The sequence below is a fragment of the Trachemys scripta genome, chromosome 1, assembly GCF_013100865.1.
Source record: "Trachemys scripta elegans isolate TJP31775 chromosome 1, CAS_Tse_1.0, whole genome shotgun sequence".
Classification (NCBI taxonomy): Eukaryota; Metazoa; Chordata; order Testudines; family Emydidae; genus Trachemys; species Trachemys scripta.
The window spans coordinates 39,784,702-39,811,885 of record NC_048298.1 but is presented as its reverse complement, the minus strand read 5'-3'; the positions used below and the strand labels follow the sequence as shown (position 1 = coordinate 39,811,885).

At 41.9% G+C, this 27,184-nt stretch overlaps 1 protein-coding gene across 3 annotated transcripts in view; it reads right to left on the bottom strand.

Moving 5' to 3' along the window:
* POT1 (protection of telomeres 1) overlaps positions 1 to 22,231 on the bottom strand; it is a 156,476-nt gene extending 134,245 nt beyond the window's left edge. For 2 of the 3 annotated variants that reach the window (XM_034767918.1, XM_034767927.1), the window contains exons 1-4: positions 21,995 to 22,231; positions 15,379 to 15,503; positions 7,467 to 7,539; positions 4,337 to 4,428 (exon numbers count right to left, since the gene is read on the bottom strand). In XM_034767918.1, coding sequence (XP_034623809.1) covers positions 4,337 to 4,428; positions 7,467 to 7,539; positions 15,379 to 15,492 — 279 coding nt within the window. In that variant the 5' untranslated portion in view covers positions 15,493 to 15,503; positions 21,995 to 22,231. Of the gene's footprint in view, positions 1 to 4,336; positions 4,429 to 7,466; positions 7,540 to 15,378; positions 15,504 to 21,994 lie in introns of those variants that run through there. The other variant, XM_034767935.1, reaches the window with a different exon arrangement.
* Positions 22,232 to 27,184: the final 4,953 nt, after the last annotated feature.

The following is a 27,184-nucleotide window of genomic DNA, read 5'->3' as shown; positions in this document are numbered from 1 at the left end:
GTGGGAATTTAATACTGTGCCTTTAAGGAAGCAAGACCTCAAGGGATATCTAACTCAGATCGACCTTTGTCTCTCAGAACAGACTCTGCTGGAGATGCCTATGGATTACTGCAGACCAAAAAGTATTTCAGATCAGGATCTTGGAAAGGAACTATTGCTATCAAAGTATTTTCCTTTCTTTTTGATCTTTATTGTCTTCTGTATCTTATCAGGAGGGGGCTTGTGTATCGAGAATAATAATCTTGTTTTTTAATTAAACCCTGCTGAGCCACAGATCTGTTCTTTCCAACTCAAATTCATTCACTCAGATTAACACTGAACAATTAAGAAAAACAAACAAACAAAACACCATATTTTAGAAGTGGTGTAAATATAATGAAGTTTCAAGTCACAAGGGAGGTTTGAACACTGATGATGGTGCACTCTGGCCATTTGAAATTGGTTCAATGGCTGCTGTTTGCTGCTCTGCTCTCTGATCTTCTAATCACTGCTTAGGGCCTTGTTTTGTGCTTGTTTTGCAGTTTGTATTTCTGCCAGTAAGGGCAAAAACCACCAGGTCTTTAATTTTCAGAGGACTCAGCCATTGGCGATGTGGGGAATCGGCTCTGGAACAAGACTATCTGAACCTGGATTTGTTTCTTGATGTCACACAGCTTTGACAATCTTCATATAAACTGCCATGTAGTTGCTTTGCAAATCTGCTGTAGAGATTTGAAGCTGTCAGCAAAAGCTACTCTGCCACAAACTGCATGATACTTGACGTGATCTTTAAGCTCTAGGCATGCCAGTCTACAACAGTGAGAGATGCAATCTGAGAAACACTTAGACAAGACTCTGAGTTACATCAGAACCCAATGAAATATGTCACATGGAACAAAGCTCACCCTGTGACCCAAAGTCTTTACCATCACGTCTGAAATGACCTTCCATGTGCCCTCCTTGAGCTCAGATATACCAAATGGTTTAATCAGCTTAAAGGACAAATTACTATCATCAAGCTCAATTTCACAAAAAGGGCTGCTGAAAAACTGGTCTACCTTGGAAAACATGCCTTTAAGCAACATAAAAGCAGTTCAGTCTATTTGGTTATCCAAGAGAAGGTCAAGAGGCAACTCAATCATGGTCTGCCAGCACTTAAATGGGAATAAGATTTCCAACAGTAGACAGCACTTTAATCTAACAGACAAAAGCATAGCAAGATCTAACGGTTGGAAGTCGCAGCTAGACAAGTTCAGACTAGATATATGGCACAAGTTTTTAACAGTGAGGGTAACTAATAACTTACTTAAAGATGCAGAGGATTCTCCATCACTTGAAATCTTTAAATCAAGATTGGATATCTTTCCAAAAACATGCTATAGCTCAAACAGAATTATGGGCTTGATTCAGAAATTATTGCTAAGCCTCTTTGACCTGTGTTACAGATGCAGTAAGACTAGATGATCATAATGGTTTCTTCTAGCCTTAATCTAGGACTTTACATTTGATATATTTGTGATGGATCAATATTTCTGCCAAAAGAATATTCATGGATCTTTTTTTAAGCTAGTCTCATAGAGATGAAGAAAATAGTTAAGCAATTTCTACTGGGGGCAATGAAAATTATCCAAGTAGGTACTTGCACAGCTTACTTAATCAACCTGTTGGAAGGCTTCATCCAAGAAAACACCTTCTCAGAAATACTAGGCCTCAGTAGCTCATCCTTCTTAGAAGCCACTCTGACAGAAGAAGAGATCCTAAGCTTGAATGGAGCAAAATGCCCGGGTTTTTTATGAACATATTTGGCTAGACTTTCTACCTATTGGGACAGGATATTTCTAGTTCACCATGTACTCCTAAATTCTGTATCCACAGAATTCACCAAAACCTTGTAAACCTGAACTGAGTATAAATGATGCAGCACTGTTCAAGAGTAAGACCAATTAAAAGAAACAAAAAGATTTTAATGCTGAATTTTTAAAAAGATGCACGTAAAAAAAAAACAAAAAACAGTTAATTTGTGGATGAGGAATCATTTTAAAAATGGTTGCTGACAAGCACTGGAGCCTGAATCACTAGACAAAGCTTCAGAATATAAGTACGGGTTTTTTTAAAAAATAAGATAAGCTTGTGTCAGCAAATGTTACCAGCAAGACAGCTTCTCCTAAAATGTTTTTCAAGAACCAATCTAGAAACTTTTAAGGATCCAGCAAAAACTGTTGTGTAAATGAAACTTCAGTGAAAAGTTCAAATGTATTTTGTATCAGAAATAGAATGTAAGGTTTGTGAATTTCTATAGCTTCAAATAGAAGGACGCTTTATTCTTTTTATCTGTATGCTTTCAGGCATCTGGTACTGAAAAAGAAAATTCATTCTTGAAAAACATTGCAGTTGGTAGTCATTATGACACATTCGGGGAAAAAAATAATGTGTGCAATAGTAAGATAATTTATTTTTCAAAACTCTTTTTCCCCCTGTGTAACTTAAGTTTATCTTTATGGAACATCTTTTCACAGACTTCTTTTCAGGTGCTCAGTTTTAAAAAGCTCTTGATTTTAAGTTCTCAGCTGTATCTTAAATGCACATCACTTTACTTAACTTGAATTATATCGGTCTCATGTTTGGGAAATTACCATATGATGTTTTCAAGGAGGCTGATAACAGGTATCAGGGCCCAGAAGCTTTGGAAAACAGGATTTGCAGGTATCCTGATTTTTCAGCTCAGAGATTCTAAATGACCTGAAAGTATCTGATTACATCAGAGGCAGAAAGTGTTTGCAGATAAGAGGAGATGCAAAGATGGAATTAGAATTCACTTTTTTATTTTAACAATTATTTCATAGTCCACTTCTTTCTGATCAGGTGGATTATAGTAGATTTCCTACAAGCAGTGCAGTCTTCAAAATATCTTCTGCATTAGTCTCTTTCTTTAAAGGGGTGATATACCCTCTTTCACAGATAAGGTAAGTTCTGTAGACATTTGCTGTCTTTTCTAAACAGACATCTCTTATGAGGCATGATTGTGGCAGCAATAGGGTAATTACTAAGTTTTAATTACCTTCCCCTGAGATCCATTCATACACAAAAAGAAAGACAATACAATTTTTTAAAATGTGATATTAATTTAGTCACGTTAAGAATGTTTAAAGTGCTAGGACCTCAAGGATTTGTAAGCCTTCAGTGTAACCCTGGAAACCAGCAGCTTCCATCCCACCTTCCTCTTGGTCTGATGAATGAATCTTTGAAGATATGGTTTTGTATTAAAAGCTTCAATCGAGAAGGACAAGTTGTTGTTTTTTTTTCTACTGAGAGCCAAGTTTAAGTCTCAGAGCAGAGCTAGCCCAGTACATATGTATTTCATACACTCCACAAATACAGAGCAACACAGGCTGAAGCTGCCCATTTCCAGACCCACCCCGAAAGTGTGCACATGTATGCGTGTTCCCTCACAGGTTAGCACAGTTGTGCAAAGTAGCTTGCTGAGCACATTACCCAAGCCATTGCTATTTCCACACTAAATTCACACCCACTTTTGCTTTAAATTGTTTACTTCAGAAATGGTGAATCATTAAAATGAGGCTATGTACCGGATCCCCTTTTTAGTTTAACTACTGATCTGAAAATCAGTTTACTAAAGTGTCATAATCATCCAAACTAATCGATATTTAGCACATTAGTTGTTTAAAATGGTTTTAATCTTCCTTCTTTGGGCCCATAACAACCAGCCTCTTGTGCTGATTTAACTTAACATGCATCTCACTGGTGAGATTAAACCAAACTTGTAACTCTGCTGCATTATGAAGACAGCAGCCAGCCAGTGAAGGAAATGCTATATGTGGTTTTATATACAAGAGGTAGGCATCAGTATTATATTGCATGAATATTTTACTGCTAGATTCTTTATCCACACAGAGTAAGGTACACTAATTATATGCAGAAATAGTAAGAGTTACACAATTTTAGGCATTTTCAAAACACTGTTTGATTAATAGTGTCATTTAAATCAACTCAGTGATTAGATCTATTATCTACGTCAAACTACAACATAAATATTACTTATATTCATAACTGGGCAGCCTCTGAGTCACTGATTTTCATCCCCATTCATTTGCTAGGTAAACAGGACAGTATTATGACAATATAAAATAACTAAGTTCTTAGTTTACTTTTTGGGTTAATAAGAAATTAACATAATCAAAACTATGTTTTCCTTTCTAGTTAATATTTCTAACAATGGCTCAATATGTCTCTTAAAAATCTATTTCAAATGAAAGCCATACAAACTAGACAGAATAGTAAATTAAGCTAGATCTTTAGAAAAGCCTCTCAGAAAGAGGAAGAAATAAAAATGTTTTACCCCTTGATGTACAACTTTCCCACAATCGTCTGCCAACCTTCCAAAGAATAAAACATTGATGGTGCTGGTCTTTGAACATGAATTCGCTGATTCTATAAAGAGAAGCAAAAACAATCCAGATTACTACAACCCTTTTATACCAAAATGGTGAGGAAAAGTCTCTACAAAAACATTTTTCTATACAACGCAGTACACATTTTTATTTGAATAATGAAAACTGATATAAATATTTTAAAAGGCACAGAAAAGCAGCTATACAAACAATACTGGCTATATGAAATAGAATATTTTTCATGTGTCTGATCACAATTTAAAATGTGCATGTACAAGAATCAATGTATATTAAACACAGAAGTGACAAAGCTTCCACTTGGATGATTTATGTTAGAGATAGAATACACTACCAAGTTATATTTAATTCTCTGTATTAGCAAATAATATATTATATCACTATTTTATATGGAGATAATGCATGACTTGAAAAAAGTCCTTTCACCCACTTGTAAGTACCAAGAAGTTTTCCCTGGGGAGCTAGGAGACCTTAGTATGAATATCTGCTATAATTAAGCTTTCATTTTAAAACATATTTCTAGCTTCAGAGGGGTAGCCGTGTTAGTCTGAATCTGTAAAAAGCAACAGAGGGTCCTGTGGCACCTTTGAGACTAACAGAAGTACTGGGAGCATAAGCTTTCGTGGGTAAGAACCTCACTTCTTCAGATGCAAGTGGTGGAAATCTCCAGAGGCAGGTATATATATATATATATCTCCACACTGATATATACCTACCTCTGGAGATTTCCACCACTTGCATCTGAAGAAGTGAGGTTCTTACCCACGAAAGCTTATGCTCCCAGTACTTCTGTTAGTCTCAAAGGTGCCACAGGACCCTCTGTTGCTTTTTACAGATTCAGACNTCCACACTGATATATACCTACCTCTGGAGATTTCCACCACTTGCATCTGAAGAAGTGAGGTTCTTACCCACGAAAGCTTATGCTCCCAGTACTTCTGTTAGTCTCAAAGGTGCCACAGGACTCTCTGTTGCTTTTTACATATTTCTAGCTGTTATGGTTACAGAAATAACCATCCATGTGTCAATCGATACAGTCATTTTCTTAAAACTGAAAAGAATTCTAGTGCCTCTGCTGAAGCTCACAGATATCCTGAGCGGTAGCAGAGTGAAATTAACAAAAACTCTGGGGAGGTTTCAGGCCTATTCAGACCTGAGTAGGTAGCAGTGAAACAGACAATGACTGCATCAATTTCACCTGCTGCTGCTAGGAGCATCAGCACTACAGATAAGTTTCATCTACACTGCATGCCTTTCAGGGGTGTATAGTGTACATATTCATGTAGCTCCTGTAGCACAGGTCCAAACAGCAGTGTAGATGGTGAGGCATGGCTTAGGCGAGTAGAATAAAGACATGCTTGAAGGGTGTTTGTATATACTCAAATACGTATATACTCAAGTACATACCCTATAAGGCTCTCTACTCACCCAAGCCATGCCTCCCCATCTACACTGCTATTTTTGTCAGCGCGGTGTCCTGCTGCTTCCCCATTGATAGAGCCTTTCTCTGCTGTCTCCCCTCTGCCAGAGCTTTTCATTGGATCATCTAGCTACACCGTGCAGTGTGGACACAATGTGCTTTTCACTTTGGCATGTAGCTACATGTACACAACACGCTGCTGAAAGTGATGTGTAGTGTAAACGTAACTAGAGAGTAGAGGACAAAAACCACAAAATACCTCTCCAGCCTCAAGGATTAGAGTAATAGATTAGCACCCCCTTCCCTACCCTCATGCAACAACCAGGAGACAGAGAGGAGTCAAGTAGCAGAGATTCTCCAGTGGAGGACAGGATGGGGGTGAGGAGAAGTAAAGTGTGAAGGAGGAAGACAGAAATAAAATTATTTTCTTCTGGGCCATGAGAGGGACTTCAAAACTTAGACACTAAATTGCAGTGGCAGATTAATGATTTTGCCACCCCTAGGCCCTGAAATAATTGCCGTCCCTGGCCCCATACGAACTTGTTTTAGTTATTTTACAAATTTGTTTGAACTAAAATGAATCTAAATATCATTAAAATAATTGTACATTTACAAGTTTTATTATAAATAAAATTACAAGTATAGCGGACCCTCGCTTGAACACGCGTCCGTATAGCATGATTTCGCTTATAGCGCGGGACTGCAGATGGATCTAAAACTGAGAACCACTTAATTTCTTCTTTCCGGTCATATTATTAACGTTTAGGATTCTCGCAAGTATGTTTACTAAATGGCGTCGCGCCATCATTGGTGGTTTCAATACGCAATATGATTGGTAGAATCGCGGCGTCACTGATGCCGCGATTACAAAAATGCTGCTTATTATAAATTTGTCGCCCCTGCAAATTTGTCGGCCTATGCGATAATACGCTGCTGCTGAATTGCCAGAGTCCAATACAAGAGTTAGAGCCCCTGAGTAGCATCTAGGAACACCATCTGCATTCTTTCTCCACAGGAACTGGTAGAGTTGGGCTTCTCAGCAGTTGTTTTGAATCTCACTGGCAATCTTTCCCTTCCTCATCTTTTGTTTCAGCTTCTAGCTGTGTAGTTTAGTCTTGACTACTAAATCTCTCTTTTTTTTTTTTTAAATCCAAGTCAATCACTTAAAGATATAGCTTTAATCTGTTCAACCTGGAATAGGACTCAATACATTATATCTTCTGTCAGCACATTTGCCACAACAAATGTTTTGTTTCCATGTATCAACTATGGTGATTACTAATGAATTTGATACACTTTGCTCTTCAGTTTTTCAAGTGGTTACAAACTGAAGAAATGCAGCATTAAGATGGTACATAAAAGTAATATATTGCTGGAATAATCTATAACAACAGATTACAGGGTTCCATAACTACAGGAAGTCTCTTGAAGCACTATAGTCACATTGTTTCAAATGACTCAGTGGCTAGTAAATTTAAAATACCATATTCTGAGGGAATGTATACAAAGATTTTTTTTAAGCACTGAACACAACAAAACAGCTCTTTCCCAAGGTTTATTAATACTGATATAGCAAAATTTTAAGAGATGCATTAGTAACTTCAGCAAAAGTAAACAATTGTATGTTTAAATGGGAATACCTTGAAGTACAATCTTGAAAAATTCTGTTCCATTTACAAGTTTAGTTAAAGGGTAGGAGAGAATAACTGTTCCCTGAAATGAAAGAAGAGAGAAAAAAAATTTTTTTTTGATTAACAAAAAACTCGAAAATAAAGCGATGAGCAACTCTGGGTCACTGCAACAGAAGTAACTAGTAGATGCTTCAAAGCACAAAGCCAACTTTTGGTCTGGAGCGTCCAGCATGAATTAATGTTATCGTGGCCTGACAAACAGATTGTGGGGGGAGGTTTAGAGTAATTTGGTGGTCAAGGTTAAGAAGATATGAGAGCCAGTAAGTGAATTTTAACCAAAAGGTGTCAGGTCTAAGAGGGTGTTTGATATTGAACAATTTAATCATCTAGGCTAGAGCAACAATAGAGGAAGAAAACAAGTGGCTAATAGGTAACCAAAACTAAAATAATCACTGCTTTTCATTATGTCTGATATATTTTTTCCTTTTTTACATATGTTCTTGGATTTTCCACTCAGAGAAAAGAGGCACATATCCTGTGAGAAGTTAACTAAAGCAAGTAAACCAGAGAAGGCAGGAAAACAGTAGCTACTCCAAATATAGGAAATAATATTTAGACAGGAGGAGCATAACAAAATAATTAACTGAGAGTTACAAACCAGGAGATAAAAATGTGTAGGCACTAAAAATAAATTTTATTTCTGTGGAAGATTCAAGTGGACAAACAGACACATAAGCAACTCTCAGTAATTGCTACACAGATGCTAATGAGTACCTCAGAAATGTAGGCCATGTACTTAAAGAAGGTAACTACAAAGGTAGGTTTTGCTAGTTAAGGGCAAATGAAGGGCTAATTCACAGAGGTAAAAGAAGTGGCTGAAGAGGTGATGCAGGATAATCAGAAGGATTGAAAATATTCTGGAGGGAAGTATTGAGATGCGTGTGAAATTAGAGTCAAGAGACAAAAGACAAAAGTAAAGAAATTCATATGGGAATAAATAATCCTCTATATAAATGTATTTAAGATGTGGAGAACTGATTAGAATAGTGGTATCATCCAAACCCAGGGCTTCTAGAGTTTAATCACACCATTGTGTCAATGTTGCAAATACTTTTCGGCTGTAGAAAGGAACCTACTTACAATCAAACTACGTTTACGCTGAAGTCAAATGGAAGCACAGAATTATATCATTGCATTCCAATTCTAGTTATACTGGACAGCTGCTTAGAATGAATGAATGGGAGGGGGCGGAAATGGGATTTTACCATAAAGGTTAATTAACAGAACATGTAAGTCAACTGAGTGCATTCCTCCACACTAGGCAGGTATAGTGCTGTGTCCATTTTAAAAATAGAACAAAATGGAGAATGGTTCAGGGGGAAGAAAAACATGATAATGTTAGAAAAATAAATCTCTATCTATCTATCTGTAAGAGAACTGGGTATGTTCAGTCTGGAGAAAACATGGTTGGAATAGAGAGGGAGAAAGACAACGGTCTATAAACACACAAAAGAAGCATTACCAAGATGACAGATATGTTATTGCCAGCCAACCAGGACAGAAAGAGTCATAGTGGTCTTATATCGCATCTCGGGAAGTGTGGGTTAAATATTAGAAGACAGTGTTAAGCAGTGGAAACAGCTGTCAAGGGAGGCACTTAAGCTAAATGAGGATAGGCTATATCAATAGCCATCTATTACAGACACTTTAAGAAATAAACAGCATTGGGCGACTGACCAGTAACTGAAATAGAAATCTCCACTTTAATCCAAATAATGTTTCTTCCTGATTTTTTTCTAAAAATATAATTAATAAAACAAATCCAACTACCCCTAATCTCCAACATATTTCAAATAGAATAGTGATTCAGAACATATTGTACAGCTTTATTGCCAAAGCAGCAATAGTGTTTCATTTAGAACAAAACTAAGAAAAAGTTGTAACATCGGTTATATTTTATCCTGGTAATAGTGCCACTTTTCAGGAGAAAGATGGCAAGTTCTATGGGGCAACATGAAATGTCATAAATGCACATTTTAATCACCAGCAACCACTAAACAATGCTTTATAAAAGTACTGGAAATGTCTCTAAAAGTACCTGAAGAAATAGATTTTCCACTCATATTTTAATTTGGGGATTTATTTAAAATTACAAGCAAAGGATAACCTGTGTACAAGTTGTTAAAAAAAAATACACCAAATTTTGCCTGCTGTCAGTAACATCAGTTATGGAATCCATAGTTCCATTGAATCTAATAGAGCTAGCAGTGTAAAAGCAGAAACTGATTCAAGATGGGAAAAGAGGGAGAAAGCAACCTAAGAGTTAATTACAAGCTGTGATAAATGAAAGGTGTGTGGGGGGAGAAATGTGGTGGGGAGGGGAGAGAGCTCCCTTTTATGAACACCCAGCCAGCCAGTTAGCTATAAAAACTCTCTTAGAGCTGTTCTCTACTTGCTTTACCTGTAAAGGGTTAAAAAGTCTCCCTGCTATGCATAGGTAAAAGAAAGGGAATGGGCACATGACCAAAAAAGCCAGTCGGAAGGCTAGAACTTTTTAAAATTGAGAAAAAACTTCCCCTTTGTCTGTCTGTCTGTTGTTCTTGGGGAAAGGCAGACAGGGAGCAACTATGCTGTAAGAAGCTTGAGGCCAGGTATGAAAAATCATTGGTATCATATCTAGAACTACTCATTTAAAATCCCAGATATGTAAGTAAATCAGGAAACGTCTAGGAAGATGCGATTAGGTTTATCTCTTTTTATTTCTTTATGGCTTGTGGACTCAGCTGTGCTAACCCCAAATGCTTTTGTTTCGCTTTTGTTTAAACTGGAGCTCAAGAAAGTTATTCTTGATGCTTAATCCTTGTGGGTTTGTTTTTTTTTTTAAATCTAGCAATAGCCTGAGTTTCCAGGTGTATTTTTTTTCTTTTTGTTTCTAATAAAATTTACCTTTTTTAAGAACAGGATTGGATTTGTGTGTCCTAAGAGATCTGTGCACATGTTGCTTAATTAGCTGCTGGCAACAGCTGATTTCCTTTGTTTTCTTTCTCAGCTCTTCCCCAGAGGGGGGTGAAAGTGCTTGAGAGTACCCCCACAGGAAGGAATTCCCAAGTGAGTCTTCCTGAGTTCTCAAAGGAGTTTTCCATTTGGCTGGTGGCAGCATCTACCCTTACAAGGTCAGAGAAAAGCTGTAACCTTGGGAGCTTAATACAAGCCTGGAGTGGCCAGTATTAATTTTTACAATCCTTGTGGGCCCCCACCTTCTGCATTCAAAGTGTCAGAGTGGGGAATGAGCCTTGACACAAGCATAGGATAACCAGGGTACAAGTTGTTCAAAAAATACTCCAAATTTTAATAAAAACAAATGAGCAAGAATAAGTGTTCTGGAACTTTTGTTGGAGGGAACTGTTCTTCATTTGAGTTCATTCTGCTGCAGCACTATATACTGACCTAAGTTCTCTGGTTTCATGCCCCTGCATTTAACATCTAGTATTAGTATAAAACAGTGGTCCCCTGGGGGGGATGCAGAGGAACATGCGGGGGAGAGGGCGAGAGGCATCCCTGCAGCGGGGCCTGGCCCACCCCCCACAGGACTGGGAAAGGAGCTGCACCCAGCCCCACTCTCCCCCAGCACAACGCTGCTGTGACCCCGGCTGCAGCTCTGCTCCACCCCAGCCCAACACTGCCCTCATTCCCTCTCTGCCCCCAGGCCAGCTTCACCTCTAGCCCCAGCTTCTCCCCAGTTCAGCCCCCAGCACCACACAGTGCAGTAATGGAGGGAGGCTGCAGACCGATTCCATTACTGGTAAGGTGGGGGTGGGGGCCACGCAACAGGAAAAGTTTGAGCACCACTGACAGAACGTAAAAAGAAGATTTAATCGCTTGCACTGTGGACTGGCACTTAAAGACAACTTTCAAGTCTGGAAAACATTCTGTGCTAAATAATGTCCTTTTCATTCAATCCAGTTGTGCTTTCACTGCGATATAGTCCTCAGCAGCTGGTTTACTAGAAAGAGATCTGATTATCTAAGTAGGAAGCCTTGAAGGTTAAGTACTTGCACGGCTTCAAATTAGGTGCATCTGGCTGATATAAACAACCATTTTACTCCAACCACTCATGCAGCATCTGGGCACATCTTACCATGGTGTGTGTGTTTTGGTTTGGTTTTTTTTCCCTCCTTTCTTTTTGCACCTCAGTACTCAGAAGCCTATCTGTGTCTTCTGGTAAAGTGACAAAATCCAGTTTTGTGACATAAATCAAGTGGGCTTTCGATTGAAGTCTGCCTCATGGTTTACGCATTTCTACTGATGCAGATACATACTATGTATTCTACATCCTTAAAATTACATTTGATAGTGACAAAATTACACCACTGTTAGGTGCTGTACCTGTCTTTGGAAAAGGAGCTGTCCTAATCCAAGTGTCCTACATAGCAAAAAGTATCAGGAAACCAAACATTGCACATTACAATGACCAACAAGGAAAGCAATACTAATGGCTTGTCTACACTACCGGGGTAAGTTGACCTAAATTACGCTACTCCAGCTATGTGAATAACGTAGCTTAGGTTGACTTACTGCGGTGTCTACACCACGCTGCGTCGACAGGAGATGCTCTCCCATCAACTTACCCTACTCCTCTCGTTACGGTGGAGTACGACTCTCTCAGAGTCAACCAGAGAGAGCTCTATGTTCGATTTAGTGAGTCTTCACTAGACCCGCTAAATCAAGCCCCACTGCATCGATCACAGCAGCGTCGATCCCTGCTAAGTGTAGACAAGGCCTAAGTATTTGCATTGACACTGCAAGAACTGTTTGTAGATGGCTTTCATTGGAGTAGCTATGAATCTCCCCACTTCCTTTCTTCCCCAACTACCACTAGAAAACTTACACTCCTAAAGCTCTCCCCAAATGTTCCTGAAGAAGTACAGGAGGTGTGCGGAAAAGTTAAATGTGTTCCATTAAGTAGTATGTGTTTTGGGCTTTTGCCCAGCACATGCTCACTTTCACAGCACTGTCCCTCATGTATCCAAACACCTTTGTGAAAAGCTTTGGAAAAATGGTTTACAGTGCATAGTCTCCAGAGTAACACATTCCAACAGAATAGCTTGGACATTCATTTCAAGTGGCAGTTCAACTTAAGAAAATCAAATTTTTGTCTGAAAATATTTTAAAACTTATGCCTAAACAAACATCTAAAATTAGTGGGTCTACTTTTGCAGTTTAGTACTTCGTATCTAGTCAGTTTCACCGATTCCCCTGTCCAGTCAGTTTCATACAGCAAAAGGGGAGGGCAACTTTTAATAAAAAAAAAAAAAAAAAAAAAGGAAAATGTGATTGTAAAACTACAAAATACAGTGGGGAGACTCAGGTCAGCTGTAGCAAGAGGATTTAACTAGACTAAATTTCATGTTGCTTGTGTTCCTTTAACACCTTTGGATAAATTCATTGAGGATAAATTCATTGAGGACAAAATGAATTTAGACATTGGCCAGAAAAATTAAAAATTGATTTGGCTCGTTTCCTTTTAGCTCTGCAACATGGTAATCCCTCTAGAGAGCGATAGTAACTATGGAGTTCAACCACTGAGATGATCTCAGTCTATTTTAGGGTTGCTCAGAGCTAGCCATGCAAAACTGGATTCTCCAGAGCACTTAGCACTCAACATTGCTTCCACATTAAAAAGGATTAGTTTGCTAACTGTATTGTTTTGTGCCAAACAACTCTTTCATGGTTACCTGCTTATTCCCAGAAGAGGCGGCAGCAGAATCAAGCTCTCTCAATGTGAGACAAGCGTCCTAGAAGGTGATTGTATCTAGCTTCTCCTTTACAATCAGCTAAAATATTGCACTATCACCAGAGACACTAAATATTCTGCTTTCCTACTGCAGATGTAGATTTTGGCAGAAATATTTCCTAAGTTAGAATCTGCTTTTGTCTGCCTCAACATTTTACTCCATGTCCAGTAATTCTGTACAGTCTGTCAGGTTTGCTTGCAGAAGTGGCTGTTACTTGGCAGGCTGAAAAGCCAGAGTCTATATACTCCAAAGAGCACAAAAATATCCATAAGTGGGAGGAAAGGAGAAACCCAGAACTTAGGAGAATGTGGACTGTTTTTTTTCTCCTGAAAGACTTTAGGGGGTGTGGGATGTCATGTCCCTTTTCTCTTCAATTCTCAAAATATTTCCTCTCATCCTCTTGGGAATAATTCACTCCACCTCAAGAAACTGCAACAAGAAACCCTTCCTGCAGACTAAACCAACTAGGACATGGATGATTGAAGACAACGCAAAAAATATAGAGAAAGGAGGCCAAGACCTCTCTTGGCCACACACACAACATGATAGCACTTAGGAGAACTGAATTCTCTTTCTTTTAAGCTCCTGTGTTTTCCCCTTTCCCCTTATTACTCTCAGTTAGGGGTGGCCAACTTGTGGCTCCGGAGCCACATGCAGCTCTTCAGACGTTAATATGAGGCTCCTTGTATAGGCACCGACCCTGGGGCTGGAGCTACAGGCACCAACTTTCCAATGTGCCGGGGAGTGCTCACTGCTCAAACCCTGGCTCTGCCACAGGCTCTCCCCCCACTCCACCCCTTCCAGCCCCATCCCCTGAGCCTGGCGTGCCCTCGGTCCTCCCCCACCCTACCCCCAGAGCCTCCTGCATGTCACAAAACTGCTGATCAGGAAGTGCAGGGAGGGAGGAGGAGGAGGTGCTGATCGGTGGGGCAGCCAGTGGGAGGGAGGTGCTGGGAGCGGGGGGGTGGGAGGGGCACATGCAGGGCTGCTGACATATTACTGTGACTCTTTGGCAATATACACTGGTAAATTCTGGCTCCTTCTCAGGCTCAGGTTGGCCACCCCTGCACTCAGTGATCTGGTCTGCAGGTTCAGCCCCCCACAGAAACAACAATAAGGTCAGTTGGCTTGTGCCAAGATCTCACTAGTATCACCACACCTTAAGGGAAATGGATCTCTATATCACGGGCCTTTCTCCGAATGTGCACAGTATGCAAAACAATGATAGAAAGTTTGAACTGTATGGCTTGTTTGGCTTTTTCTTATAAACAGAGATGATTTTTCAGAGCAGACCTAATGAAAGTTTAGGATATTGATTCCCATTCCCCAAGTGTTCGGGATGATAAAAGGGATTTAAAATTACATTCACAGAAATCTTATTAAACATTTTGATAAAAGAAGAATGCAATATGGCCTCACATTTTAAGAAATAGATCTAAGGTGTCTATTTCACTAACATTCTGTGCCTGAAGCTGAGAACACACTCCTAAATGTGAATTGCTCCATACCCCCTACATTTCCCAGTCTGGAACAACTAACTACTTGGCAACCAAACATTGCTATTATCAATGTAGCACATTTTATGGCAAGGGAATAAAGAGAAAAAACAATTACATTTTGATGTGGTAGCTGCTATTAGAATAATTGTCTTCATAACTGGGAGACTGCATTGCTTTGTACAAGAAATGTGAAACGCCTTTAAAAATCACCAGACCAGAAAAGTGATTTTTATCCATAGTGCTGTCATTTTTGGTTAGGTGATTTTTGTTGGTTTTTTTCCTTTGTTTGATTGTTTATTTAATCAAGCCCCAAAACCACTCCCAAAACTGCAATTTTTTGGAATACAAATGCTATAAAGAAAATGGTAATGTGTTTTATATGCATTATCTATAGTTAAATAAGAAAATCCTTCAACATTTAAATCTATACAGAGTAAAACTACCAACTTCAGTAGGACCAAGATTTCACTCAAGGTGTGTAAACAACTACTTAGATCCAGTGAGGATATACAGATGCCAGTGAGGATATACAGATGCCAGGGCCATGTAAGGGGAGCTTACACATGCCTTGTACATTTAGCATATTTTTTTTTTAATATGACCAACACCCTCTTGCTAGTAAGTTACCTGAAAGTATTTGTTGGCCTGATCACAACCCCATTGTAGGTATTTTAAATCCACTTTCTGCAGGTGGCTTGGTAGTAGAGTTTCAGGTGCGCCATCAATGACCTGAACAGGCATAGCTGCTTTATCTAAGTGAGATTAAAAATAAAAACACCAATTAGTCACAAGATCATACTCAATGTTATACTCTTCAATAAACAGAGTTTCATTCAATGATATATAGCAGGGGTGGGCAAACTACGGCCCGCAGGCCGGATCTGGCCCAGGGGATTGCCACCCCTGTGGCACCACGGGCCCTGCGCCGCTCCCGGAAGTGTCCCTGCGGCCCCTGGGGTAGGGGGGGCAGAGAGCTCCACGAGGAACCGCGGCCAATGGGCGCTTTGGGGGAGGTACCCACAGGCAAGGACAGCGCACAGAGCCCTCTGCCTCCCCTCTCCCCCCCAGGGGCCACAGGGACATGGTGCCAGCTGCTTCCAGGAGTGGCATGGGGGCTAGGGCAGGGAGGCAGGGAGCCTGCCCTGACCTCAATGCGTACCACTATCACCCCAAACTCCTCCTGCACCCCAACTGCTTCAGTTGTTGCAGAAGGTGGAAGGTGTGTAGTGAATGAAGTTGGGGACTGCAGGAAGATAAGGAGGGTCTCCTGGTCAATGCAGTTGAATGCTGTCCTGGAGAATTAGAGTCTATACCTGCCTCTGCCACTGAGTTCCTATGTGATGTTGAGCAAGACACTTACAAACATTTCACAGGAACATTGCATGTGTGTTCCTCATTTTCTGAGTACATGAGTTGAGACCCTGGTGTCTGATTTGCAGAAGAATTGAATACTCACAGCTGCAACTGAAGTCAATGAGAGCTGTGCTTTGAACATACACAGTGCTAAAAAGTAGTAAATGCTCTGAAAAATCAGGTCCAAAGCATCTCAAATTGGGTTCCCAGAATTAGTGGCTATCTTTTACATTAAAGTATCTGTGCCTCAGTTCCACATTTATAAAATGGGGATTCCACCACCTCACAGGGGGATTTGTGAAAATTAATGTTTGTGAAACTCAGATATTATGGAGACCATAGAAAAATCCATGAGGAAATTAATAATTCTGTTTTATAGGGTTTGGATGGTGTGCAGTACATGAAATATGGGCCACAGCCACTGAATGAAGATAAAAAGCACCCATTCAGAACAATGCAAGGATCCTGTAGGAGGAAAAAAATGGAATGAAACCATATAAGTAAAGACTATCATAAGGCATACATGAGAGGAAGGATAATCTAGGTGATATGGGCACTAGCCTAGGCCATGAAAGACCTGGCTTCACATCCCTGCTCCACTTCAGTCTTCCTTTGTGACCTTCAACAAGTCATTTAGTTCTCTGTTCCTCTGTTTTCCATCTGTAAAATTGGCCTAGCCTTGGGGTGGCTGGCAGTCTAGGTAGCTACAACATAAGGCAAGAAACCTACAAAAGTCGCCCCTACTCAACGTTTGCTTGAAAAAAGGAGATGATGCTGATGCATACCACAAAGGGTTCAAATTAGGTTGCACAGGCAATATACTTTTCATAAGGTAGAAAACAAAAGAAGACAATCTAACTCTTGCTCATGGCAAGAGTCCCACAGCATAAAATCCCTTCCCTCCCCATTACACTACATCTACATTTTCCACTAGTTGTACTGTACTAAGAATTAGGAAAACATCCTTTTGTGAAAAGAAAAGTTACAAGGTAAGTATGAATCTTTATTGCTAAATCTGACTAATGCTGAGAGTCTGGTTAAACAAGTAAGTTTAGCACTTAAGCTTTTTATACAATAAAAAGTGTTCTTTTTTGAAGAGATGTGTATTTAGAAACCAATAAATGTGACATTTAACTATCAAAAACCTCAGAGGTCACACCTCTAGAAGGTTTCAGAGTAGCAGCCGTGTTAGTCTGTATCCGCAAAAAGAACAGGAGTACTTGTGGCACCTTAGAGACTAACAAATTTATTAGAGCATAAGCTTTCGTGGACTACAGTCCACTTCTTCAGATGCATATACCTCTAGAAGGCAGCATTAAAAAAAATTCAGAGTAACTGCTGTGTTAACTGTTATATTAAATAACTAGGAGTAGCTAAATGCTACTAGGAGTAGCAAAAATGTGGTAGTAAATATTAAAGCTTGAAGCCTGAGCAGGAAAGTAGATAATCATATCAAATCAGACCAAACCAGGGGACAGAAGGGAATGGGGGGGGAAATGAGTGGAACTACATCAGAACAAATCGAACAGATTTCCAAACACAGCCCATGCCACCACTTACAGACTTATGTTTAAAGGGATCGCATTAAATACCTGCGAAGAAAGTAGAGGTTCCTTGTTACAATTCAGACAACAAAATAGCCAGAGATAAGTAAGCTACATTTTATCTGATAAGAAAGATTGCCAGTGAGCACTGTTTTTTTCCTAATGGATTCTATCTTCCTATTTCACAAAGATGCAATAATTCTAACAACTTTGGAATTTTATTTTAATCATCACTAATGTACTCGATTTTTTAAATACCATGATGTGTCAGTGTTTTGTAAATAATGAGTTGTCAAAAGGTTATCATTAAACATTGTCTGTTACAGTACTAGCAGAATCTATGCCCTTTTGCACACTACTACCTCCTACTACTGGAACTTGCATTTAATATTTCCTGCTTGGAAGATAATCTAAACAAGGGGAAAGGGCTGTTGACTGAGGAGTTCTTAAGTTTATCTGAAGTTATGCTGCCAATGGGGTTATCGTTTAGTAACATCTTTTTAGAGACACAAGCTATGTCAACATAAGAACCTGTGCAAATTACAGACACAGTATAATTAAAAGTTATCCTCCTATGCATTTTAGTGCAGACAAGAAACAGATGCATGCAAACTTCCTCATTACTTCAGGACCTGTACATTATAACCAGGCTTGGAAGAATTAGATTTTTGTCAGTAAACGCTGATTTCTCTGTGCACACAAACCAATGAAAAAATATTTCCATTGACAATAATCAACGTTTACAGACAGGTAAAATAAGAAAAATGGTGCTGGGGACCTTAACAGTTCAAATAAGGATATTTAGTTTTTATATTTTGACTTGTGATGTTGAAAATGTGTTTTAATGGGTATAAAGCTAACTTTTTGAATCTCAACGCCTACTATCATTAAACAATTATTGTGCCTGAGTTCGACAACTGAGAAAATTGAACTCAATAAAAAAATTTTTAAATGCTTAAAAATAAACATTGATCTTACCCATCAAAATTATAATAAAAATGTAATTCTGCCAAGCCTATTAATAGCCAACTAAGAGAATGTAACAGAATAGGTGACTGATAAGCAGCTGCAACAACGTCAAAAGTCTGCTGATACCAGAAGAAATTGTTTATTTTCACCACTACCGTGAATAGGGAAGGAAACTAAGGCTTTGTCTACACTACCACTTTTGTCGGTAAAACTTCTGTCAGTCAGGGGTGTGAAAAAGTTTCATCAACAAAAGTGCTGGTGTGAACAGCGCTATGTCAGCAGGAGACACTCTCCTACCAACATAGCTAAAGCCGCTCATTGGGGATGGTTTAATTATGCCAACAAGAGAGCTCTCAGGACAGCCAGCTACATGGGAGACCCTATATCAGCTGTAAGGTCTGTAGTGTAGACATAGCCTAAGATATTCTACATTTATAAAGAGAGATTCTTGGGGAAAGGATGTTTTAGGGAGGCTCTGGAGGAAGATTTTTACTTTATTTCTTACTGTAAGGTCTGATTATCTAGTGTTATATATGATGGAGGTTGCAGGTTTTGCCTTTATGTATGATCTCATTTTTACATAATTAAAAAGGGTGCCAAGAGGTTAGGATAAGTTGTATGTGTTTTTATACAGCTAATAAAATAAAATATCCTTGTCTATAAAGGTAATATTAAACTGAACTTTACAGGACAAGTTATTAGTGGTGAAGGAACAAACATACACACACACTAAAGGAGGGAAATAATAAGATATACAGTGACTAATATTACAAGTCATTTTTCTGAAGAGAAAAGTCTGTTACAAAATCAATTCCTCCCTCTTACAACTCTGTTGCACTCCCCTTCATCCTGCTCCTCAACTGAGGAACCATGCACACATCCATTTCTTGTCTGAACTAATATGATTTGAAGAAAACAGCCTTTTCATTTAAACATAACAAGCCAGTAATGTGCTACAGACAAACTCACTGCATGGGGTGTGGAGGACCCGAGCTGATTAGATTACCACAACATCAGCATAGGGCCACCATTTTTAGAATCTCTAAAGGACAAAAGAGGGAAATTACAATTTTTACTCCACATTTACCATAAGTAACTTAAAATGTACAATGTTTATGGTCAAGCATTTAGGTATCCTACCTATGTTAGCCATCTCTTTCAGTTCACTGAGGTAGGTCTCAAAAAGCAAAAAAGCCTTTTCATTACTAGTTCCTTTAGGATGATGTAAATAAACTAAGGGCTTGGCTACTCTTGCAGATGTAAAGCGCTTTGAGTTAAACCAACCTTCGGGTAGCGCAGTAGGGAAAGTGCTGCAGTCTGTCCACACTGACAGCTGCAATGCACTGGCGTGGCCACATTTGCGGCACTTGCAGTGGCATTGGGAGCGGTGCATTATGTGCAGCTATCCCAGGGTTCAATTGGCTTTTCAACATGCTTTTCAAATGTGGGGGGTGGGGTGGAGTGAGACAGGGAGTGTGTTGTATGTGGGGAGAGAGAGTGGGTTTTTGGGGTGCTGAGAGTGTGTCACCATGCTGTCTTGTAAGTTCAGACCCCCCTCACTCCCAGCCTCTCTCTCTCACACACTGACAGCAAGCAACATTCCTAAGTAATGTTTGCTTTGTCGCAGAGCAGATAAGCATGCCGGCTGTCAGAAACGGAGCTTTGAAAGGGCATATGCACATTCCTACAGCTGAGTTCAAAACAATTACTGGAGTAGCCATTTGACTTAAGGGGATTGACCTCCGGAAATGTCCCAAAATCAGAGCACAGTAATACAACACCTCATTCACACTGACGGGGCATCTCAGCCAAGAAGCATCAGACCTTATTCCTCTCGCTGAGGTGGAGTACCAGGAGTGCTCTAGCCACGGAGTCAGAGCGTTCTACGTGCCTTGCCAGTGTGGGAGTGAGTTAGAGCACACTGGGCGGCTTTAGTGCGCTCTAACTTGCAAGTGTAGCCAAGCCCTAAGGCTAACCATTCTTAAGTTCTGACTTTAATCAAATGTAGGGTATACAATTTTAGGGACCTCAGGGCTTTTAACTACTGCACATTCCTAAATGACTGAATATAGGAGAATACAGGACCTTTCTAATTGAACTACATTATATTTCTCCCCTATTTTGTACTACACACTGGATCGTTTATTTCTCCTCCCCTACATCTGCCGCAGTAGGGTCTACTCCACTAATGCCTTTCAATAAAAAAAGATTTAGATGTGCCACACAAGGAAACATGAATGCTAGATATAAAAAACTAAAATAAGGCGGCAAAGATGAGTATTTTAAATACACCTCTACCCCGATATAACGCTTTCCTCGGGAGCCAAAAAATCTTACCGTGTTATAGGTAAAATCACGTTATATCGAACTTGCTTTGATCCGCCAGCATGTGCGAGCCTGCCCTCTGCCCCCTCCCCCCGGAGCACTGCTTTACCGTGTTATATCCAAATTCGTGTTATATCGGGTTGCATTATATCGGGGTAGAGGTGCATACCTTAGGCTCCTTACCGTCTCTACAAAGGGGGCAGGGAGAATCATCCCCTTTTAAATTGACACAGAAACTTTAAAACTGTTTTCCATTTGTTCAGGTTACAGGACAGAAGAAATGTTAAAAGGGAGGGAGGGAGAGAAATTAGGCCTATAAGGAGCCATTTTAGTATCACAAAACAAAAATATACAGGATAAAGATGACTATTTTCTAAGCTTTATGCATACAATCCAATATGCAATCATACCATTACACACGCCTGCCATTAAATGTTGGGTCTACAGAAATTTATGTTGTATGTCACATAATAGCCCCTCTTGGGTTTGTTTGGTTTTAATCATAATGCATAAATCCAGCATAACTGCCAAAAAAAATACCCTTGGCACCTTCAGTTACAGTAACCCACCATATTCACAAGATATAACGACTCCCTTTCATTTTCAAACCAACCCACACAACATGAAACACAATCCAAAGCAATGTATACAGAATCATTCACGGTTTAGAGGGGAGGGGACCTCACACCCCTCCCAAATGTAAAGAGATGCCTCCACAGGCGCCAACTTTCCTTGGCACTGGTGGGTGCTCGCCACCGGCCCCGCCCCGCCTCCGCCCCCTCCCTGCTCCTATTGGACCCCTCCCCAAATCCCCGCCTCTTCCTCCTCCCTCCCACCGCCTTGCCGCGCGAAACAGTTGTTTCCCGGCTCAAGCGCTGGGCGGGAGAAGCAGGACTCCCGGCCCACTCGGGGAGGAGGCGGCGGCGAGGGGAGCTGCCGGTGGGTACAGAGCCCCCACCCATTCTTCCTCGGCTCCTATGGCTGCCTCCCTAACGTTTTAACTCTTACTCCTTCCCCCTCGGCAGGAACGATCCTCATAACAGGAGACTTACCTGTAATGATCACCGGCCAGGCAGCAGCTCCCCCTTAGCTGAGCCCCTTTCCTACCCCAACCAAACCAATGCAACGCCCCCCCCTGCGGATTGGTGAAGGGGAGTGAGCAGAGGGGTTCCGCAGACCGACTCGGCACCCTGCCGGGACCAGCTGGGAAGCGCCTTTGCCTTGGTACCTGTGTACAGCCCCCCCTGCCGCTGCCGCCCCTCTCCTCTCAGCCTCCTACGCTCCCTCTATGTCCCCGCCTTTCTGGGAAAATGGCGTCCGCCGCTCTCCCCTCCCTCCCACTACACGGGGCTCACCCCGCCCGCCCGGCAGGGGCAAGGTTGCCAGGGCGAAGCCAAACGGCCGCCATTTTGCTTGTGGGCTGCAGCGCAGTCTGTGTCCGTTATGTCCTCCCTCGTGCCATGTCCATTTTACAAAGGGGGTTTTCTCGCGATCTTAAACTGTTCGAGGGCCGGGGCCAGAGAGCGCGGCCCGCGATCGAAAAATGCTGGAAAGCGGCAGTCTAGGGGGCGGCGGGGGCGAGGGGACTGTGTCTGGGGGGAGACTCGGGGCGATCGTGCAGCGGAGTCCACAGGCGGGGCGGGGTGGGGAGGGGGGGCTCGGCCCCAAAATGATGCTGTGGGTGACCTAAAGCGCGGAGCGAGACCCCGTTTTCCGCAAGGACGCAGACCTCGAAACCTGTCGTCAGCCTGCCCCCAAGTGAGCCCCTGCGCCAGCCTGCCCTCTGACCTCTTGAGCCTGGCCCATCCCTACTGACACACACAGGCTTTGGGGGAGGCTGCCAGGCCCAGGCAATCTCCCCCACGCAGAGTGAGACGGGGGATAAGAGACAAGCCCATTTGGTGAACTATGGAGGGTTGCTGGCTGATGGGATCTCCCCCTTTTCCTCCCCAGTTAGTGGAGACCTGAGGCAGGTCTGGCTGAGGAAGTCTCTCCATAAGTGACCGAGGTTTAGCGCAGGCCTGCCTAGGGGAACCTCCTCCAAGGAGCGAGACTGGGGCACTAGGGCCAGCTTTGCCTGCAAGGCTTCCCTTTAGCGAATGACACTTGTGGGGGCAGGTCTGGGGCAGCTCTAATCTGGACTATCAGAATATCAGGGTTGGAAGGGACCTCAGGAGGTCATCTAGTCCAACCCCCTGCTCAAAGCAGGACCAGTCCCCAACTAAATCATCCCAGCCAGGGCTTTGTCAAGGACTAGTCACAGGCAGAGCAAGAGGTAAGTGTGTGTGTGAGACAGGCGCAGCCCCTCTGTTTATGCTGAGCTCCTTCCCTTCCCCCACATCCCCTCCCTGTGTGTGCTGCCAACACACCGCCCCGCATTCCCCGTTTGGCTTCAGCCCCTCCAGCAATGGCTGAGTGAGAGAAGGGAGTTGGCAGCTGGGGTTTCATTCGACACCCACCAGGGGCTGAGCGAGCGTCCTTCAGTGCGCAAACTCGGGGCACCACATAAAAGCTGGGCTGGCAGCTCTTTACCCTGCCTTGATGGAGCCGCCACAAGCGGGTGACCGGAGAAGCCGCTAGCAGCGGTGCCATAGCCTAGCCTTCCCCGTACCTTGGGCATAGAGGGGCTGTAAAGAACTGCTGCTGTGGTAGGAAGGAGTTGAGATAAAGGGATCTGGACGCAGAGGAGGCGGCTGTAACAAGGCATCGAGTATGGGGGCGGAAGTGATTAAATGTCTTGTGGCTAGGGTGGAGTCTGAGGATATTTTTTCCTGTCTAACTCATGTGTGTGTGTCTCTGTCTCTCTCTTTCTCTCTCCGTAGGATGCTTGGTTGGGCTACTCGCTCAGGTTCTGCCTGTTATTGTGTGAAATGGCAGCTGCTGTCTTGGTGGGTTTGGTTTTGTTGTTTTTTTCCTTCTTTCCCCTCCCATTCCCCTCCCCCACCTCTGTCTTGGCCACTTCTCCGCAGCGAACCACAGTGAGGACTGAGTCAGGAGGAAGAGGAGTGGGGAGTGGACCGCATTGAAGCCAATAGCCAGACACGCCCGGATTGTCTGCTGCTGACATCATCTTCCAGCCGGGGCAGCTGCAGCTAGGCAGGACTGAGGAGCTGTCGGGGGAGGCTGGTGCAAAGGGAGAAGCTGGGCGCCATGATCCCAGCAGTGGGGAATCTGTGAGGGCACGGAGACTGAGGCAAGTTCATGGGAAGGGAACGAGAAGGCCTTGACAACCATTACCCAAGCAGTGCCGTGACTGAGGAGATACGCTGGGGGAGAGGGCCAGCCTGTGCCTGTATTTGTAACTGCGTCAGTACAGAATGGCACAGGGTCTCCCTGGAGAGGGACGGGAACTGCATGTCCGCCGGAGGTCATGTGACCGCGTTGCATTTTTGTGGGGTTGTTTGGCTGCAGACCAAGCTGGCGGAGATGGTGGCTGCTGCTGGGGAGAGTCTGTGCTTCCTTCCCTGCCCCATCATCCCTGCCCCAGGCTGGAGAGTCTGGGTGGATTTTTATTTCCCTTCCCTATTATCCGTCTGCAGAAGGTGTAGCTGGTTCTGCTGAGGAAGGTTCTCGCTTCTCATCCCATTCCCCACCCCCAGAATGTGGCAGCTCCTTCTGGGGAAAGTTCATTCCTCCTCCCCCTCTTCTCTGCATTGAGCTTAGCTGCTGCAGAAGAAAATTCTCGTTCTTCCTCTCCCTGCCCCGCCCCCCTCTTTCCATGAGAGTCTGGGGGCAGAGTAATGTTTTCCACAACTCCCAGACAAGGTTGTAAGGTTTCTGATTGCTGCTATCTAAATTAGGTCACATTTGTGATCCCGTCTTTGACTCTCCTTATTTCACTTATAAGAGCAACTCTATTGGTTAGATTTCCTGTGGTAGTGCTTGTTGGTGTCTCTTCATCTTAGTGAGACACTTAACTATCCTAGTCCACCTCTGCACGGTTTGCAAATATACTCATTTTTGTGAGCTGCTGTGTGCTCCCTCTCAACATTGGACCGATTTGCAGAGGTGGCTTACTAGGAAAAATGCTGAAAGTGCTTCATAGGATTGACCAGTCATGAAAGTTGACTAATATTTTTTTGGGTGATACCCACTTTTCCAGTGAAACAGGTAGTTCAGACCACAGATATATAGAACAAATCTATGATTTGAAGTATTGCAATTGCACTAATGTATTAACTCTTGGATTTGCTTATATATGAATAGTAAAAATCTTCCCTGGAAATGTTATGTAATCCTGGTAATCTTTTAAAGATGCCATACTTAAAACTAGACTGAACAAAGAATTAGGAGCTTTAAAACTAGAAGATTCCATAATTTCTCCATAGAGGGACTAACGTGTTATCCCTCTTAAATTGTTAATTTATATTCTGTTTGCTTCTACCTGCGTTTCCAGACAATAGTGAGTGAGGAAGGGGGAGCTTAAAAATACATTGTCTGACCTCTTATCTTGGAGGTTGTGTACTGTTGCATTAAAAATAATACTGCAAATAAATATTTGCTACCAGCTTGCACAAATCAATGCTTATCTGATCTGTAAGTCGCATGGGTGAGTTGGAGTCTAGTTACATAACTAAATGTGGTCCCAGTTACAGCTCCTTAGCCTGACTTGTAGCCCTGGAGTGACTGGCATCTGTGCTACTTTGAGAGGTATTCTGAGTAGTTTCGCATAGTTGCAAATAACTTCACTAAGGGAGAAGGGCCTCCTTTCTATCCAACATCAAATAGTGTTGTCTCCTATTATTTATTTTTTTCCCCTTGAATTACATGTAGGAAATTTAAGACAGAAATGCAGAGATTAGACCAGGGGTAGGCAACCTATGGCACGCGTGCCGAAGGCAGCACGCAAGCTGATTTTCAGTGGCACTCACACTGCCCGGGTCCTGGCCACCAGTCCGGGGGGCTCTGCATTTTAATTTAATTTTAAATGAAGCTTCTTAAACATTTTAAAAACCTTATTTACTTTACATACAACAATAGTTAAGTTATATATTATAGACTTAGAGAAAGAGACCTTAAACGTTAAAATGTATTACTGGCATGCGAAACCTTAAATTAGAGTGAATAAATGAAGACTCGGCACACCACTTTTGAAAGGTTGCCAACCCCTGGATTAGACACTGAAATATAGATGGCTAACTTAATTATTTGAGGCTCAAAGGTTTAAGAACTTGGACTGTCAGACTTAATTTATTGTTAAGACAGCATCTCCGGGATTAATTTCTGTGTTGTTTGGTCTAATTTTTTTATGAAAAGATGCAGTAAGTTTGGGAGGCTTTTTTTAAGGAGCATGTCAGCTGAATGTCTGGAAATGACACTGATTGAAGGAAATGATCTATTATAAACATATCCAAAATATTTTGTTCTAGAAACATGATTACATTTACAAAAGCATACTTGCTTAATTTAGATACTTGAAGCTAGTCGATTTTTTGATCTATCTGGATCTACAAAGATTTGTTCCATAATCTCAGCAACTTTACTGTTCCTCTCTCCCTGTCCCTGCCACCACAATAGCGGAGCATGCCTGTGCTGTTCTTACCCACAGGGCATATCTTACATTGTCACAGGAGCACAGTGAAAACAAATATACTTACATCTATTTGATTGTGGTGCTTTGGTATTTATGCCACAAGAGATGTGTAGAGCCCATATGAGCAACCTTGGCACAAGCTAGGAGCGCGGAAAGCGGAAAAGTAGTGAAGCACAAGCAGAGCCTTACAAAAAGGGCAACCGGACAGAAGAAAAGAGGGCCAGATAAAGGAATTTGTTCACTTTCACAGTAGAGACTATCTCCTTTAGACTAAATAACTCCGGGCATGCCTCCACTACTGCTTAAGTCTATCTAACTTGCATTGCTCAGGAGTGTGACAAAGCTCTCTTCGCCCCCCGTCCCCAGAAATATGCCTTTTGCACTGTTCACACTGGCGCTTTTGCGGCTTCCACTTCTTGCTGAGGTGGAGTAATTATGCCAACAGGATAGCACTCTCCCATCAGCATAGCATGTCTTTACCAGATGCGCTACATTGGTGCAGCTGCATCAATGTCGTGTAGACTTGCCCTCAGTCCCCTTAAATTGGAATTGTACCTCTTGTATTCAATCGCTTCACATTTAAGAAAACTTTATTTGGTGAATGAGGTGCACTTAGGACTAGCTGGTGCCCCTTGGATTTCATGTTGGAGCTGAGGGTTCTGCTTCATGTAGACCTATCCCATTCCGTTATGATAGGCAGTGTTGCCTG